The 20,214-nt window shown below is 37.9% G+C and overlaps 1 protein-coding gene across 2 annotated transcripts in view; it reads right to left on the minus strand.

Moving 5' to 3' along the window:
* Positions 1-13,958: 13,958 nt before the first annotated feature.
* The window catches only part of LOC115763342 (ATP-binding cassette sub-family C member Sur), a 53,113-nt gene continuing 46,857 nt past the window's right edge, over positions 13,959-20,214 (minus strand). Inside the window, exons 20-23 of one of the 2 annotated variants that reach the window (XM_030705852.1) lie at positions 19,552-19,679; positions 16,493-16,787; positions 14,453-14,649; positions 13,959-14,386 (exon numbers count right to left, since the gene is read on the minus strand). In XM_030705852.1, coding sequence (XP_030561712.1) covers positions 14,225-14,386; positions 14,453-14,649; positions 16,493-16,787; positions 19,552-19,679 — 782 coding nt within the window. In that variant the 3' untranslated portion in view covers positions 13,959-14,224. Of the gene's footprint in view, positions 14,387-14,452; positions 14,650-16,492; positions 16,788-19,551; positions 19,680-20,214 lie in introns of those variants that run through there. The other variant, XM_030705853.1, reaches the window with a different exon arrangement.

The raw sequence follows: 20,214 nt of genomic DNA on the forward strand, positions 1-20,214 counted from the left end.
GCTTTGCTAGTGTTTGGCCAAAAAGACAAAGGCTCCGAAAGATAACGTCGCCTGTGAAAAGCCCGCATAGCAGCCAAAGTAGCAGCAGTTGCTGCTGTAAACCAACAATAATAACGGCAAAGGCAACAGCAACAACAGCTTCCGAAATAAAACGGCAAAACTTTGCAGCAATGAATGACAAATAAAAACGTAAAACATTTCAAACGCACAGACCAACAACAACAACAATAAAAACAGCCACAACAACTAAAAAAAATTACCCAAGAAAAACTAAATGGAAACCGAAAAACTTTTCTGCTTGGCCATTTTGTTGCCTGCCCATTCACTTGGCTTTAATTTTCAGCTGTGCGGCCCGATTCAAGTTAATAATTAATTTTCCATGCTGCCAACAACTAACTTTAAGCTTAACCAAGGCGGAGCTGCCAGCGGCCAGCTCTTTGCCAAATTGTTGCCAGCTTCAAGTCGGGTCTCAAGTTTTATGGCTCTTAGCGACTGGCTTTTAGAAATGTTTGCCTATACTTATTATTGTGTACATAAAAATGTCTTATTGATAGGCTTGGTTCGAGCATCAGGTCAGATGGGTCGAAAATTTGCTGGCGATGATCCCTGACAAGGGTCGATTGCCATTTGGCTAATTTCTGCAGTTTATAAAAGCTAACCGAGTGCGACCTAAGATAAACGTTCGACCCAGGATCTGATATTAAAGTTTGTCAAAGTTGTGAATGCGTGTTAGGGCATAGAAAAGTATAATTTATTGAACTACATTTTGAAATAAATGAATAATAGTAAATAATATTTTCAGTCAGCATACATTAAATGAATAATTGCATTGGAACAAAATATATTAAATGAATAATTAAATTGAAACAAAATATTTAAAATAATGGTAAAAAAAACTGATAAAATTTCAAAGATTTAATTAAAATATTTTAATCTTTTATTTAAACATATTCTTAAGAAATCGTTTGTATAAATATTTAAATTAGACTTTTCTTATTAAACCTTTTTCTTTAGATGTATATTCTTTTTTTCTTCTATTCAAAAAATATGTTAAGTGTCTAAGCATGTTTACCCTGACGATATACTTTGAGTTATTTTCCGTTTGAATTGCTTTCTTTCACTTTCAAGATCACATTTGGAGTGCCAAGTAAATATGTTCAACACTTAAAAAAAAGGAAATAGTTACAAATATAGCCCGAAGCAATTTCCACAGCATTGTAATCATTTGATTGCCTGTCTAAATTTCCCACTGGATTTCCTCGCTCCCATGTAAAGTCAAACTCAACAATTTGAGACAACACATTGCATAGTTCTCATGTTTAGCACCGCCAGTTAGCTTCGCAAAATAGAAGCATATAGAAGCCAGTGTGAAAAGTTGGTCCACTACTCACATTAAGCATACGCCATGTACGCCGCCAATGTGCGGCACGTTACGTATACGTTACGTATGCCGGCGCCAAAGCACAATCGCCGTTCTGTTTCGGCTCCGTGGCGCACCGCCAGTGAAATTTAAATACAAGCAACTGTAATTATGAAGTACCCGGCGCACTGCGGACACCACGAAAAGTCACACACACTCTCACAGACGCTTTCACATATGTATATGGAGGACCCGAAGCTGTAACTTTGTGTTTGTTTAAACAGCAGCTGGCGCCGCCGCTTTGTTTGGTTTTCATATAAATTGTTTCGCACAATTTTCGCTGTTGTTGTTTTCTTTTTGTGTGCGGTGTGTATTTGACTGTGTTTTAAATTTTGATACACATATTTCGTATATTTCTTTTGCCCGCACGTTTTTTACTTAATTTCGTGTAACATTTCGTCCTGCTCGGGGCGCATAACTTTTGCCTAGAGCCAAGCGAGTTTTAATAAGCCACGCGCATTGCCTGTTTATGCATTCGCCCCTCCACAGTTTAGTTTAGGCAGTTTTGCTTCTGCTCCTGCGGGTCATCCGGAAAACAGAGAGCGACAGAGACACAGAGGGAAAACGGGGTAGATAGAGGTAGTTGTATATAGTTTCAGTTACAGTTGGCATTGTTGCTTTGAACGTGAAACCGAGACAATTCCAACAATTTGAACTTTTCAGCAAGCCAGCAAACAAACTTTGCCCACAAATAAACAACAAATAAAAGCCAATGCTCTATGGCTAAAATAAATAAATAAAAATAAATATATATATTCTTGTGTGTATTGATGCAGAGCCGCGCGACTTGTGCCTGTGACTGCAAAAGTAAACCAGGTTAAGCACCTTAGCTAGGAGAAGCTCAAGTTAGCAGTAAAACCACAATCGCAAATACCCTATAACTGAAAGTAAGTAAGCTTCTAGCATATGTGTGAAATTTATGAGTTCAATGTGAAATTGGAAAAACGTTCTATATTTTATATATGACTTATCATATGAAATATGTCACTGTAAAGAAATCGATTCAGATTCTCTCCAACTGATTGCCTGCAGGGTAAAAGGAAGCCATCAACAGCTACCAGGCTGACGCGACCCTCAAGCTGAGAAAAATAACCAACAAAACTTTACTACACGAACATATAGTTATATAGTTGTGGCATTATTTGAAGGTGTAAGCGCTGCCTGTTCGCAAGTGTGCGAAGCATAAAACACTGCCGCAGAACGTGCAACTTCAGATGGCAGCGGGAAACAAAGCGGCGCGCGACAACAATAACAACAACAACAACTTACTATAAAATATTTCTGCTCGAATACAGAAAGTTCTCTCATGTATTACAAATGGCATAAAGAAATACCCAGAGCTATTGCACGCATTGTAAGCAGCACTGGGAGACGGTGTCAAACTGAGCTCCATATCGAATTGCCAGGCAATTGGATTTCGTTTTGATTTAGCATGCATTCAGCTTGGCTCGTAATCAATTGAGAGCAATCAAACCAATCGTAGCTAGTCTCTGATTTTCGATGAAAGTGTTATATTCTTTGCAATAAATGCAATTGAGTTCGTTTTGAAATAAACTAGTTAAAGTGATGGCCCTTCAACTCTTCACATTGTAGGCAACTCAGGAGAGTTAAATTGGCAACATAACATACTAGTTATACTTTTAAATATGCTTGTGTATGAATATATATATATATTCATAACAATATGTATTGACATAATATTTGGCTCAATATTAATCAATATATTTTCTGCTCCGAAACTCATCAAAAATATATTTTGAAAAATTTATAAAAGGTCGCAGAAAAGATCCAATTTATTATTCTTAAACATGTTCTAGCAAATTTTGAACTTATCCGAATTAAAATAGATCAACTTATGCCGAGATTCTTTAAGCTAAATAAAGCAATGAAATTTGTTTGGTTTAAATGTAAATTTCTCAAACCTTTAAAGTATATAACTGTTTGTTCACTTTTCTATTTAAATCTGATGTAATTCAAGCCAAAACAATTTACAGATTGCAATTGATTTACACTTTCATTTTAAAACAATTAAATATAAATACTCGAAATACCCAGGACTATGTAATATATTACGCCAATTGTTTATAACAATATACTCTTAATAATAATAATAATGCAGTCAAAAGTAAAATGCCGAGCTCCGAAATTTCAAGTAATTCATGTATTTAATGCACAAATGTAAAATATATTTAATTTTTGATATTATTCACATCCAATTGAGGACATAATGTGATTGAAGAGCAGGCCATTGTTGCAATAGTTTATTATTCATTTAATTACATTTTAACAAGAGTATTAAAACTGATTGAAACTGAAATCGAAAACCAAATTGCAGTAATATTTTCGATATTTTCCTTCTATTGGAATCAACGCACTTTCTATGGGGCCTAATTTTACGCCGTAAGCAGCATTATTGAAAGAAATGCCTCTCGGCAGGCCACAGAGATGCTATATATATATATATATATATATATATGCCACGCCTACGGCGCAAATGAAGGCAACACAAAACAGAATATATAAAAAATACAAAAAAGAAAACATTCTGTACAATTTTGTGAAAACTGTCTGAAAAATGCGCGCATATATTTTTCAATGGTAAACCGATATGTTGCTGCGCCTGACAGCATGCAATAAAAAAAGTACACACACACACATAAGCACAGTAAAATACATAAAAGAGGGCGTGGGCAGGGGCGGCACAGCGGAGGCCTGCAAGTGCTCAAAACGCAGCACGCACCGAGCTTTGGCAAACCACTGATGTGCAAACAATAAAGTTCAAGGATACACGCTCGCATATGTGTGTGTGTGTGTGTGTGTGCGAGTGTGTATTTGTGGGGCCATATGTAATAGAGTTTGTTGCATACTTTGCGGTCGCATAGCCCGTGGGTCAAGTTGCGCCCGTGTTGACTATGGCAGCCCAGTTAATAGCACACACACACTCGCACACACACACAAACTCAGATGCACATACACACATGTTGTGTTTGCTGTCAGGCTGTTTGTTGAGTTTTAATTATGCTAATGCCAAATGCAAGCACAAACACTCTCTCACACACACACACACACACACACACGCAATGCAGGTGTTGTGCCTTGAGGGCAGGCAAAAGTTTTTGACTTTTGTGCGGCTTCTTTTGGCCTTTGGGCAAAAACGTTTTTCGGAGCCATTTTCAGGTCAAGTTAAGCATCATTTAGCAACAATACCCTTCAAGCACTTGCTTATGTTCACTAAATTAATTAGTGTAGGGTGCCTAGCCCCCCCTAGCCCTGGCCCATGCCTTCACTCAGCACATGTGCAAAAAAGTTGTGAATAGTTCATGCACGCAGCTCGTTTACCGATTGTTGTTGCCTTTAATTAAAAATTCAAATTGTGTGTGGCGTGTAGCTCTCTCTCTCTCGCTCTCTCTCTCGCTTGCTCTCTCCGTCTTTTTCTTGCCCCATGTGGCAGTCGAGTGCAGCACACTTGTGCAAGCATTTAATTACTTCTACTTTTAGAAAGCGGGAGATGAACAACAGAAACAGAGACAGAAACCTTCAACCGTTGTCTGATAATTGTTTAAGCACACAATTCTAATTAGTCTTGGATTAATGCGAAGTGCAGCTTGTTAAGGGTCTCCCCTTCAAAGTAAAGTTCAGCTTTCAGCGTTATTTGTTGCAGTCTCTAATTGGAGTGCTTGTTGCTTGTTTTTCGCTCCAAATGCACATAGTTTGATTTCAAATTCATGTATTTCTATTTATCAATCAGTTAGAAAGTCCACTTTGAATGCAGCAGACGTGTTAAACATAATTAATGCCCGAAAGGGAACTTGCGTCGAGCACCTTAAATACCTAATAAAAATAGGTAAACATTTGAATGTTTACACATAACATTGTTGGAAAAATATATTAAATTTTAGTAAATTTGTCATATTTCTACAATACAATTCTTCATATTTCTCTTTCATTAACTAAACCTAATTTTTATAATTTTAAACTTTAATGCATGCAAGCTTATTGCAGCAGCCCAATCTGTTGTATTTAGTTACAATTCAATAATTATAGAAATTTTAAAAGAATACTTCTTAATGTTTTAAAGGTTCTTTCTATGAAAAAGGTCGTACTCTTTTTAACTCAAATCGCAAATGTATCAAGTTTTATTTTTTGCCTGCCTCAAAAGCTGCCAAGCTCGCAGCTTAAAAGTAGCTTTAAATAATTAATTGATTAAAGCATAAGCTATGCTGATTGTCAATTGTTTTTGGCTTAGCAATTTATAACGAAGAGCTTTATAAGCGCTATGGCTACATTTCTTAATAATACAGGTATTCACGCGTGTAAGGTGAACTCTTACATAAATATCTTCACAAAATGATACACCTGACTAGACAGATGATTAACTAAAGGCACAGCAACTAGACAGGCAGCTCCATAGATGGACAACAATTAAAGTTGGCCCAGGACACCGAAAGGTATCCCGTGGATTGCGACTAATGAAGGGGCACTTATTGAAAAGGCCACAGGCAACGTGCTAAATCATGATGACAAATGATATACGTAATTATGAGGAGCTTCAGTGATAAATTTATGCATTATTTAGCAAGGCAGCAGCTTGTCGGGAATTATAAGTGTCGTGAAATGGGAAAATAATGAATTCATTTTATTACGGGCCAAATGCTTAGAAAATAATTTAACGATTTCCAAGTTCATTATAAATTTGCATTTTAATAAATTTAAATTTGAGCTCGACTAAGATTTAAAGGAAAGTCATATAAAATAATTTAAGTTTGAGTTTAACTTATTTATTATAAATAGATAAATGTGCTTGAATCAAAAAATAAAAGTCTTAAGTAACTCACGCAATAGTTAGTTCGGCATGTCTTTTGCAGATTTTGTTAACATCATTTAAGCCGAATAGTGTTTTTTTTTTTAATTTAAAACTAAATTGATTTGAATTTATCTCGAGCTGAGTGTGGCAAATTCTTTTCAGCCTCTATGATGGGTTGGCTTATCACAAATCACAAATCAGCGCCGCACAATTTAGCCAAACGAGGCGAAACTCCATTCAATGAGATTCCCACAAGGACCGCAAAGACTGAGGCTGCCAATCGGAACACCTAGCTATCGCACGTACAACGGACCGTGTGTGTCACGCGTCAGTTGTGGCCGGGCAATGCTTGAGTTAGGTCACAGTCAGTGCTATAAAGCGGAACGAAGTCGCGAGTCGCGGCGGTTTGAATTTACAGGCGCCGCACTATTTGCATATGTAATATTATTATTTTTTGCACCATTGCTATACACAGACACACACAGCCACACGCTCGACACACTGTTAATTGGAAATGAAAATCTCGTGAAATCACGTTCAAAACGCGAGCTTTGCGACAGAGCAGCGTCAAAAGCGAATCGCGCGAATCGTTTGATAACCGCACGCGCAGGCAGACACGAAACAACTGAAAGGACAACGGGGTCCGACAGTCGGCGACAACTGATGTTGCTGCAGCTGCTGCTGCTAATACCGTTATGCTGTGCCAAGCGCAACAGTATTAAGAGCCGCCAACAGACAGGGCTGTTATGCAGCCGAAGGTCGCCTATGTCTGCCGACTTAAGCTTCGTGCCAGCTGTCAGCTGTACGCTTCGGCTTCGTGTGGATGCTGTACGAGCGTGCTTAAACTCTCTCGCGCTCGCTCTCTCTCTCTCTCTCACGCATTTGCAGATACAGCGCTGAGAATGTGTTCCACATTATATGTGTTGAGGCCGGTAAGTTCCTTACTCGTTCACTGGGTCAATATCTAGTTTTGTTTGCTGAGCATGTGCGTGTGTGTGTGTTTCCGTGTGTGCAGCCTCTTCACATTGTCAATGCCGCATATGCCATGCCGGTTTTGTGGATTACTTTTTGAACGATTCTTCTTCGTTTTTGTTGTTATTCTTCTTTGAGCGTTTACTACGCTTTGGTTCTGGCCAGAGCATGGCACTCACTTGTGGCGAGCTTGCAAATACTTTCCAACTGCACTGTCCCTGCGGTCGCCCTTTAGCTACATTTGAATGACAGTCCCGTTCTAGAGCCGATCGCATTACGCTCATTGATGCCGCAAATTAAATCAATACATTTATTGGTGTATCAATAAATGCTCAAGTGAAAATCATTCGACCAATCAAATTGTTGCCTGCTTTGGGGCGCACACACCTCTGCGGACAAGATACAAATACAAATACAAACGGGTGAGAACGACTACATTTAGCACGTCGAATATTAAATACCCTTGCCATTGCCATTTCTTACCGAACGATTAAAAGTAATTAGATTTTGCTCGTTTCTGGGGAATAATTGACCAACTTTGGTCAAGATAGTTTGAAGAATTAAAAGGATTTTAATTTACGATCGATCATTCCTAGACATTTAGATGCTAAATGAAAAAAGCGATTCCATGCAAAATGTCATATGGATAGCCTTAAAACTGAGCGACTTATTTGCATAGAAACAGACAGATGATCGAAGCCAATCGAGAATTTATATATAGTTTGTGGTATCCTTCGTGTGTGTTGCACATGCCTTAAACAATTATAATACCCTTTGCAAAGGTATCATTAATTTGCTGAGCTGGCATTCGTATATGAATTTGCCGCTTCAACTGGCTACTACACAGGGACATCGCCTGATTGTCCTGCATGCACAATGATAATGAAGATATTGTGCTCTTAAATTTGCTTTCATCCCGGATTTTGGGTCCACACACAGCACGCAATCAATGATACCGTCTACGGAACTGCACAAATGATGAGCTCAATATGCTTAAAATTGCATTAAGTGGATTTATATTGGCATTTGTTAGGTAAATACGTACACACGTCTTATAACTGAAAGCTTGCTAACTAAACTCACTTATATATTAAAATTTATTGTAATTAATACTACTTTCTATATAAAATACCAGGTATTTTTAATGAATTGTAAATTTAAAACTGTATTTTGTAGCCAGAAAAGGTTTTCTTAATTTTACATAGAGGGAAAGGTTCCGAAATAATCCTCAAATTCCTTTTCATTTTTATTAACCATTCTGCTCATAATTTCAACAAAATTTAGTACAACTTTAGTAAGATTTCTTAATTTAATAAATTTAAATTTTATGTATATATAACAGTATGTGAACAAAGAACAAGTACATTTTAACGAAAATCTTTTGTCTTGTATTTATTTTTTAGACAATGTCAGTAACTCCTACGCCAGCCATTTGTTTGCTATGGTTTCTTTTGGAGGTCTATACTTAATACTTACATAAGGAAAATTAAGTTTAAAAAAAAACTGGATACAACTTTGTACGGACACATGCCCAATTTGTTTTCATATTTAAAAGAACTTTCACATGGATGCCCAAAAACATCTTGAGCTGAAAAATTGTTCTAGGCAAAAACTCATAAAGTCAAGTAGAAGAACAGAAACAGGACGAGGAACCAGGAAAAAAAACACAACTTAAGTCAAATGCATTCAATTGTAAAATGTCTGTGGAACATATAATATGATTAGCTAACATGAGTCAATGTGAAAGCGAATTATGAAACAGTATAGACCTCTACAGGGGGTACGGAAGCCGTCCACTGGCAGTTCGGGTGAAAGGCTGTGAAAGACATTTACGAGCGTTTGAATTTGACAGATATCTTTTATTAAAGCGACAGATACTGAAAGCGACGAAAGCAAGCGCTCAAGCATATTAAATTCAATTGTATACCCGCCGCCTGGTGAGTGTGTTTCTGTGTGTGAATGGGTGTGTTTGGGTGTGCATGTGTCGTGGAAAATTTAATAAAAACAAACCTCAATAGAGACGATACGATATAAAAAGAAAATCACATAAAGACGTCATAAAACACGTTGCGCACTTCAGCGCGTTTTACCACACTGGCAAAAACGGCAAAGCGAAATTGTGCAGCACTGCTGCAGCACAGGGTCATCTAAATCGAACACAAAGTGCGGCAAGTGCATTCAATTTTCTATCAATGTCGGCAATACAATATAAAAAAAAACTATCTTCCTTCCCACACACTCCTTTCAACACTTTTGCATGATGCGTATCAATCAACATTAGCAGAGAGCAGAATATCGTGCGGCGCTTGTCTGGGCGCCTAATTAATGAAATAATTAACTTGCAACTTTTACGTTTTGCTTAAGTGCTTTCCTAGCACTTTCCGCCCATACACCCACCCACATACACGCATGCAAACAATTAATTTCATCAGCAACAACAGCAAACACAAAGTCTGAGTAAAGAAAATTAGGCAAGAGCAAATTTGTAGCATATTTCAAGACACGGCCTGGCATGAACAATTAAGTCAAGGTCGCATCTGGACAGAAAACATCTGCACAGCTCTATAAAGCGGAATCAAAGTTTCCTTCAACTTAATATTGCTTAGCACACAAAATGCTTTTGAAGTTTTTCCAACACTTTTACTTTGCTCACAAGGAATTTGGTTCAACGGCGAATTTTATGTGCTTAGTGCAAATGGTAAAGTATTTTTGGGCTAAGACAGTTGACTATTTCTATAATTTTGTTTGTATATAAAACTTTCACTTAATTTATATTAATTTTGATTTAAATAAGAGCAAAACTGAAGAACAAATATTAAACTTTTCTAATATAAAAACCAATAAATGGATATTCGACATTCTTTGTTAAATTTCCGAATTTCCCCTACTCGAGTTTAATCAATCATTTACAGTGACCCATCAATAAAGTTAGAGCATACGAAAAGCCACAAGAAACAAATATAAAAATCCCTTAGCAAGCAAAAAGAAAATCGCCTTAACACAGAGAAACGAATAAGCAAGGCTTGATGAGTGCGTCAGCATAAACAGTTACACACGCACACGCACGCACACGCTCTCTCGCACGCCAAAAACAACAAAGCAGCAGCAACAAATAAATCAACAAATCAAAGAACTTAACTAAGAAATAAACGAGTCTCGTCGCGGCGCGCCGAGTACAATGAATTAGCCAATGTATACATAGGTTAGGATAGTAAGAGAAATGGCAGACACAAACATGTGTAGAATATCAGCAACACGCCACATATGCATATGTATTTATATGTATATGTATATACATGCGTGCATATATTTATACATTGAAAGTAGCCTGACAGCGCCATGAGTGATTAACAGTGTTGGAAACGACGACGACGACGACGACGACGACGCCGATGAATTCCACAAGCAGACGGAGGTAGGAGAAGGGGCACGAATCAGCTAGTGCCCCTGCCAATTATGGGGATTAGCCGCAATGGTGGCTGACTCTCTGTCGGGTCTGGCCTGCAGCCCTTCGACGTCGTCACTGGAACTGGCTCAAAGTTTTGGCAGCGATTTGCGACGCTTCGGCAATTAGTCAAAAGCAGTTAACACGCCCTTAATGCGAACGCGCTGCGTCAAAAGTGTGTCTAACGCATAATTTATTGCCGAGCACTTAACAGGGTACTACAACAGCATATTTAATCTAATATAAGATCTGCTTGCAAATGGAATACGACCACAAAAACATTGAAGAAAGGCTAACAGAACTGTCAAAAGAGTTGCGTTAGCCCGAATATGTTGCATTGATGCGATTCCCGTAATCTTCTCTGTGTTGCTTTCTTTCTTTTTATTATTTAACTTTTTTCCCCTCAAATTCTCATACCTCACCATGACAAAAGAGGTGGCTTTGACAAAAGGGTGACCATTTCATAAACAGTTTGTGTAGCGCTTGCATATTCAAAAACATGTGCATTATTGTTTCATAAGTATAGAGCTACTGGTAGAAGAATGTGTGTCGTTTTGTACAAATTTATATAAACGAATGCATATGTTTCCTTGTGTCACGTTAATTCACAGCTGATTACAGAGAATTTCCTAGTCATGCATTTTAGTCAAACATCACCACTCTTCCTCAATTGACATACGCATAAATAGCAGAAGCGTGTACTCACCTGACATAAGTATGCTTTCATACATACATAATTATATTCATTCATGTTGCTTTAGCAGCTGCATTTAACGGTGGTTCGCCATGTTCTCCTTTTCCTCATGCCCTTTTGTTTTTTCAACACGCTATAAATAAGCAAATGTTTGTCTCGCTCACACAAAAACGCATATTATCAAAGTAAACACTTGTAAGACAACGATTGTATTGTTGTTCGCGAGCCACATTATTATGTTTAGTAAGTTTGTTTAATAATGAAAACTCTGTTTAAATTGCCGCCGCACCGCACAACCATCGCTCACCTAAACTTAATAAAGACTAATGCTCAATGGCTGCTTCTTGGCAGAGGCTGGTGATCTCCACCGTGGTGAAATGACACATTTAATTTCCCCACGGCCGCTGCAACTAATCCACCTCTGCTTAAGCTAAGACTCTTCACCTGTCGCTCCCACTCTCGCCGCATTGTGTCCGCTCGCCTTCCACGCCTTTGATTTACATTTTCGCCTTGGTTAATTTTGTCACCAAATTTTTTCTTTTATACACTCGAAGTGAAAAGAGTCTATTAGTTTTATGCGTCCCTCTGTGCATACTGTAAACCTCCCAACCCAACGGACTGATGTAGACGGTAATTATTGCCGCGTTTGCATTTGTTAGTTTTCATTAGAATCATGAAAGAGCTCAATAACAGAAATGTGTTTAAAATCAAAGAGAAATCCAATTGGGAAAATTGTAATGCTCATTAGTTTCGTGGTGGTTTCTTTTTCACAGTGCGGAAAATGAATTGCATTTCGCGAATTGCGAATGGCTCTCTTTGCCGCTTTTGCATATCAATTAACCCATTTCGGCAGAGACGAGCCAATTTTCGAACTGCGCCCCACACAACACTCCAAAAATCAAAGCTTCGCACTGGAAAATGAAAAAACGGAGAAAAAAATCCTTAACCATTCGGTAGCCGCTGCTCATTGCCAATTAAGTTTAATTGCCCGGCAGGCTAAATGGCTCCTAGCCAAACTACTTGAAATATGCATACAAAGTGAGCGCCGCTCAAAATCGCAAAAATGCCTTGGGCCCCAGTACCGCAACTCCGGCCCGAGCCCGAGCCCGGAAAACTGGGCCTGCTCTGGATGGTTGGGTGTTGCGAAAGAGGCTGAGGCCCATTTAACAATCAATTTATTCCACAATAATATTGCTTTTGTGGCCGACTCTGCCCTATCGACCCGCTGCAGTGAGGTGAACGCCAACTGAGGGGTGCATAAATTCATAAATGTTGTTGCCACATTTCGTTGCATATTCATGCAATTATTGAGTGCAGGCCGATGCGATTCCGATTCCGATTCCGATTCCGTTTCTAATTGGACTGATTGAGATACCCAGAGCATGTTTTGTGGCAAATATAGTTAAATATTGTGCAAGTGTGGCACACTTGCAAGGCAATTGCCAATTGAAAACTGCAACGAGCCCAATTGATTGCCGCTCACAGCATTTGGCTTACACTTTATATACCCTGTAATTACAGAACTGCTAATGAGCAAGAGGCCTAACAAATATTTGCAGTTATTTATGAATACTGAAGTCGTAACTTGACCGAAAACTCTCGACTAATGCTTGTTGTATTTATTCTGAATGGACTGCGACTTATAACATACCCTCTAATAACTAATTAATTCATAAAACCGATTGCATCTACTTTTTCAGAAGACTTCATGTTAGCTGCGAACTCTGAAAAAATCGTCGGTTATATCTATATATACCAATATCTACCCACTAGATAGAGTTTTGCGAACTTGGTTTTCTACATCCAGGATTTGTCAAATTTGTGCACATCAACTGAAACATTCTCGAATGGAAAAACAAACGAACAGGTTTCAGGTTTTAGTTCTTGGTAACAAATTTGAAGATCCTGGCTCAAATTGGTTCCTTTCAAACCAAACAGGATACTCAGAAAACACATTTCAGTCAATAAATGCAATTAAATTCCTTTCCATTTGTATTATGTGCACATATTCATTTTCACATATTTAAGCAGTAAAGTCAACTAAATGAATAATGTTGAATATGATTTTGATTGATGCATTTAAATAAAAACTCACCTGCCTTATAGCATTTAGTTGCATTTCCTTAACTGACAAATTGAGATCCATTTTGAGCTTACGCAAGTGCCGTCTTTAGCCGATTCGAAGGCTTCTGAATTTCCATTCAGTTAGCTGAAGTCACGTTCGCGTGTTTCGCAATCGGTGAGCGACTCGTAACCACAAAGACACACACACACACACACGCACACACACACGCACACACACGCACACACATTCGCACACATGTCACTTGCAACAAGTAAAGCAAAATGGCAGACACACATTATTTACTTTATATACCAAAAGTATATGCACATGTATTTACCCAATGCAAAAAAAAATCAAATATCCGTGCATGCATTGCAATTGTATGTGTGTGTGTATGTGCATGTGTATGTGCATAAATCATATGTCTGTCAGCTGTATATACTTCTCAACATGAACGTACTGACACGTGGTCACGTAGCTCATACGCACTGTTGCCAGTTGCCAGTTGCCAGGACTCGCTAGAAATTTAATGTTTGCGTTTGACTTCGGCACTTTTTAATAAGAAAAATACTGCAAGATACTCGTACACAGGCTACAATATAAAACGTAAATATAATATGTATAAAATATAAATCACATTTGACACACACGAGCGCACAACTACAAAGGACACGAACTAACTAAGGCACAGAAAACAAATCCATTTGATCTCAAATTAAAAATGATAAAAGTACTTAAGCAAAACAATTAAATACTTGGCATAGAACAACCAGAAATCCATTTCGGATGTAGCCAGGCAATTCAAACAGCTTTACTGTAGCTCTCTAAGAGCTTGGCGCGGCGCTCAACGGGTCGCCTTTGTGCAGGAGGCTATGGAAAACGGAGCTCGGCTGTTGCTGCAACTGCCTTGGATTGCCATCCTCAACGACTTGGCCCTGTTCTAGCACTATAATGCGTTCATAATCCAGAATGGTGCTCAGGCGATGCTGTAAATAAAACAGAAAACAAATAAACAAATCTCTCTGAAAGGAGCAGCCTCTAATGCGACTCACAGCAATGGTTATAATTGTGCGACCCTGGAAAGCCTTGTCCGCCGCCTTAAGCAGGGCACGCTCCGTGCTGCTATCCAGGGTACTTGTTGCTTCATCCAGGACCAGGCAAACGGAGCCGCGCAGTATGGCACGTGCCAGGCAGAGCAATTGCCGATGGCCGGCACTAAAGCTGATGCCGCCATCCGTGATTTCAGTGTCTGCAGTAGTCGCAGGATGCCAGCAGCAGGCAACGCCATCAGGTGGCCATTCCAAGTACATATGTACAAAATATAAAAAGCAGATTTTAGTGCGTAATTAAAGTTGTATTTAATAAGCGTGACGTTATGGCCGCCCGGCTAAGCACGCCTTTAAGCCCTAACGAGGCGTATTAAGCACAGGTGAGACGTTCCAGGACGACTACGTGCCCCAGCACCGAGGCACCTAACATGAATGTGGGCGCATGTGTGTGTGTGTAAGGAGGCTCTGGTTCTGTTTACAAACTTGACTCTTCACTGTCATTGACTAAAATTATTTTTACATAAGCAGTGCAATAACTTGAAATGGTTTACATTTGACTAGAGATCAAATATAAAGCATCAAAACTCATTCATAACAATTTTACCAACTTTATGACTCGATCCAATTCAGAAATATAAAAGAAAGAAAGATCAAATTATGTTTCTCATCCTGAACTCTTTCAATCCAATCCAATTCAGAAATATATACAACAGTTTATTAAAGGAAAATTATTTGAAAATTCTTAAACAACATGTTCTTTGAGTTTAATATCTGGGTAAATTGTCATTTATTCTTCACTTCATAACTTCATTTCTTATTGATATAGTAATACATTTTCGTTCTTTTGATCGTCAATGAGATGACACGCCCGTCTCTTTGGTTTATCGTCCTGATGATTGATTGATTGACTGACTGACTGAAGTTTCGGCTAAATATAATTGTCTATTTAGCTGAGTTTCCTGCAGATGTTAACTTATGAATGCCTTAAGACGGGGCTTAACGGGGTGATCAGTCGATCAACTTCAAACTTATTTGTACTTTGTATTTTACGCGCTTAAGAAGATCAACCCCCTTGGAAAAAAAAAGGATCTGAGTTACAAGACCTAAAGTTTTCATTCAATCGGCATCAAATTCCGTTTAAGACTCAGCAATGTATATGTTTTTTTTACCATCACTTAACCCAGGCAGCGATAGAACTGGATTATTTCCCAACAAAACCTTGTAAAGGCATCCATATTAGCCAATATATTGCCTGACCACATGCCAAGGACCTTCCCAGAACATCAAGTTGTTCATGTTTATATGTATGTTGGTATCAGCTCTAAGATAAAGAGGAGCTCTGTCTGATTGAAGGGGAATTAATATGTATTTGAAAAAAATCGTAAATACAGAACTTTTTTGAAGAGTACGAAACTTCAGCTTTGACTAAAATACCAGTTAACTGCAGCAGCTAAGTCAGTTATTTTTTGCTGTACATGTATTAACTAACAAAGCTTTTAACTCTAACCGGGCTCGTTTAGAGCACAGACATAATCCCAAATTCCGGCCCGTTCGTTTGCCACCAATTGCCTTTTATATGTTTGCATACAGAGGCTAATCAACTTGGGTTCCCGCAAAAATGCTTGATGGATAGATATATTGCTCATGTATCTGCATACATATGCCACATGTGAGCCAATCAACACAAAAAATCAAACATGCATGAACTTTTCTCCTTCATTTTTTTTTCAGCAAACATCAAACAGACAAGTTGGCTGGGAGAGACTGGGATTCGGTTAGTGGGATGATAAGGGGCTGGCTGAAAAGCTGGCGAGGCGGCCAAGCCAAACGTCATGTTTGCTGCCAAAAATAAACATGATTTTTTCATAAGGCACCAACACAGCTAGCAGAGTCAGTGAGCCGCAATACACAGAACTGACATTCAGTGTTGGGTTCTTTACACAACAACAACAACAACAACAACAACAATGTAAACTGTGTATAACAAATGGTGATTTCGGGGAACAAAAAGCATTGCAATATGTGTACGGGAACTGCACTTACCCAGACCCTGAGGCAGCTGCACGTTGACAAACTCCTTGAGCTGTGCCAATTCGAGGCAATTCCACAATTTCAAATCCGAATAATAACCATGCGGATCGAGATTTTCACGTATTGTTGCATTGAACAAATGCACATCCTGTGGTATTATCGATAATCTGGTGCGCAGCTCGTCTGGCCGGATTTGCTCAATGTCCACATCATCGATGCGAATGTGGCCACTTGTCGTCTCCAATACAGCAAACAGGGATAGGGCCAGCGAGGATTTGCCGCTGCCCGTGCGGCCACAGATGCCAATCTACAAGAGAGAGAGACAGAGAGAGAGAGTGAGAAAGAGAGGGAACGAAAGAGAGCAGTCAGCTATATATTGGTACACAGTAAAAATCTTGGTGTCGATTTAGCTCAATATGACATTAATGCAATATTATTTTGGAACTTCAATTGAAAGGAATTCCAAAATAGTTTTCAAGTTAACAAGAAATTCATAATAAATCTTAACAGAAACTATTTGTAATTTAAATATTTGTTTTAATTAATCTGTATAACGATTTTGGCTTAAATTTACAAAACTGCAAAAATAATTTCAATTTTGACTTATAAACCAAAAATGGTTTTCAAAATGAAACCAAATTTGTGCCGTGTGCAGTAATAGGTAAGCAACATGGCAGAGGGACAGCTGAGAGTGCCGCATACATCTCGTCCTTATTTGAAATTTAAAAAAAATATGTTTGTGCAGCATCATCTAGTATCTGGTTCTTATATGCATTTGTTTGTCGCGAATGTGCACGAATGTATTTGTACCCGTTAACCGTGAAATCAAATTCAAATAAAATATGGTACGCTATCCGAACGGATCCAGCTGTAGCTCCGGGGCCTGGACTGTATTGACGAGCTGTATCGATTTTGAAATATACAAAACACGTTTAAGTCTGTAAAAATTCCTCTGTTTTTATAACATTACTTCTAATTAAAAAACTAAATGTAGTTAAGCGAAAATATAGCCAGCCAAGGCTTTGCTTTAAATTGTGAAACATGAAACAATGCAATTTTTACTTCTTCATTTTGTATACATTTTGTAGTAGGCTATTTGATAGAAAATTCCAATATTTCTATCGAAATGCAGAAACAAGTTGCACAACAGACTCTACCGCTGCCCAAAATTTGACAGCCGCCAAAAAGGATTAGATAATCTCACCGAATTACATAAAACTTGAACAAATCATATTTACATGACGCTTAAAATTTCTTCTTATCCAGCTATTGGAAGAAAATGGTTTGGTTAAGCTGTTTTTTTTTTTTTTTTTAATTTTTTAACTGGTTTGTTGAAAAATAAATACTTAAATTATGCGCTTAAACAAACTTTGTTTATTTTACATATTTATTTTAATGTGCATATACATTTATGATCTTTAGAATCTGCACACAATAAACAAATTGATTTGCAGTGTCCCTTTTTTTTCAAAAATCACTTTTCCATTTTTGTCCCATTTAAAGCGTGAAAAAAATAGTTGCTGAAAAAGCAGCAAAATGTGTTGTTAAATCACTTTTATATCACAAAAAATCACAGAGGCGTGCAAAGCATTTTACTTATCTGCAGAAATATGCAAATTTCTATTTTAGTGTGTCACTAAATCAAGTTAAATAAACACACTAAACGCGGAACATATTGAAATCTCATCGAAGCTCTGGCGTGAAAAGTTCGTATTGTTTCCAACATAACTTGTACTTATTTCTCTAAATACATAATACACCTAATAATTCAGCCTTTTATAGAAATAATAAGCTAATGCTAAGGCATCTAGACCTTAGTTTGAACATTTCACCGATTATCTGCACATATCACATATGGCTGACAGAGTACTCACAATTCGTTACTCAACACTCTTTTATGATTTTTCAATGTATTCAGTATTGATTTTTCATATATTTTATATATTTCTGCATTGAATATTTATTTTGTTTGAATATTGTTTTTCAACTACCTTCTGACCGCAAATGTCGTTAATGTAAATATGGAAGCTACTATAAAGCACATTTTTTGTACAACAAGAAGAACAAGAGCCAAACGTCAGGGTATGACATTCGACCTAAATAAATAATATTTTAATATTTGGATGATTTTTTTCAAAATTCAGAATTGAGTGTTGAGTTGCGTTGAGTTGAGTAAAATATGAACTTAATATTAATTTAATATATACATTTCGTATATGCAAAATCCGTTTGAAAAATGTAGCTTTTTTACGAAATATCGTTATGTTGTTAAGTTTAGAAATATATCGCAATAGAGTTTTGCTTATTTGGCCTGTCTGCTTGTTATTAATGCCTAACGAAAATAAGAATCAGATTTGATGTCATTGATATCACAGCTGTAACAATAATCATTTAAGAAAGGAGCTATTGATACCTTTATCGATCTCTATATATGAATATCACACGGGGATAAAATTACTGGCCCAGGTATTTGACAGTGTTAATGTAAGATATGATATGTATGGATAGCTAAATGACAAAAACGTATGGCTGGGTATACTTGATGAATCTGGGATTGAAAAGTTTAAAGTATCAAACAGTCAGGCATGTTTATATTGACAACTGACATTGCCTGTTGAAACACAGTTTCCTTATTCGATTAATACCCATTTGCAGTTGCAGTGGCATAAGCTTTTGCTTTCCAAGCCTCACACAAGATCTACTAATGTACACCATAGCATATTGATAATGGATGTGTCCACCTATAGATGGATGCAGTTGTATCGCTGCTTGCTGTTTGCTGACTTTTCAATCAGTTGTTGACCTTTTGCAATGTCTGGCTTTCCTGGCCCAGCCCCGACTAGATATGTGTGGCTTTGGTAAGTTTGCGGCCAAAGTGCACACTCTGGTTCCGATGGGTGCTGTTACAGTTTGTTGAGCCCAGAGGTTGGCTTCTTGCATCTTTCATTCGATTCCATTTACCGCTCACATTTCTGTCAGATTATTTACAGGGCTGCCCACATTGAACCCGACCAACTTGTTTGGGCTGCCATGGTGACAGCCAAAAATGAGGCAATTTTTAACGTACTCACCCGTTGGCCCGCTGGTATCTTCAAATTCAGATGGCTGATAACGTTCTGCCTTTGTCCTTCATAGCGCAGGCTAACGTTCTCGAAGCTGATGTCGCCGCGATGTGGCCAGGAAATTGGAACGCTTCGGTCTGCACCAGAAGAAGAGCAAAAACAAAAACAATAACAAACAAACGGATGGTATGAATAAATGTAAACAAACGCTTATATTCAATTTAAAACCAAATCAGCAAAGCATGAGAATTGTGACCTTTTCGCAGACACAGTATTTTGCGCCCGCAACTGTCAGTTGGAAATGTTCTCAAAAATGAAAGTTAAAAAAAAAAAAAATTAAACCAGCTAAGCAAAAAGTGATAAGGGCTCGAGGCAAGCAAAAACTTCATGAAAAGGGTTTTCCAGATCATAGCACACATTTAAGCGCAAGCTTTAAAAGCCAACTTTTGCAAAAACTCCCAACTAGTTTTCAAGTGTGGTCAGAGAACTTATCCCAAATGACACCGGACTAAAGAACAAACGTATTTTCATACGCTTCGCTCAAGTGTTTAATCTATTGCACAAAAATTCCACAATTTATAGTATTAAATCTCAACCTATTCAAGCAACTGAAGCATCAGTGCAAATACTCTTAAAAATAAATACTCAATTTAATCAAGCTAATATTTTGAA

This window comes from Drosophila novamexicana, unplaced genomic scaffold, assembly GCF_003285875.2.
Source record: "Drosophila novamexicana strain 15010-1031.04,08,12 unplaced genomic scaffold, DnovRS2.1 tig00000739-arrow-arrow-pilon, whole genome shotgun sequence".
Lineage (NCBI taxonomy): Eukaryota > Metazoa > Arthropoda > Insecta > Diptera > Drosophilidae > Drosophila > Drosophila novamexicana.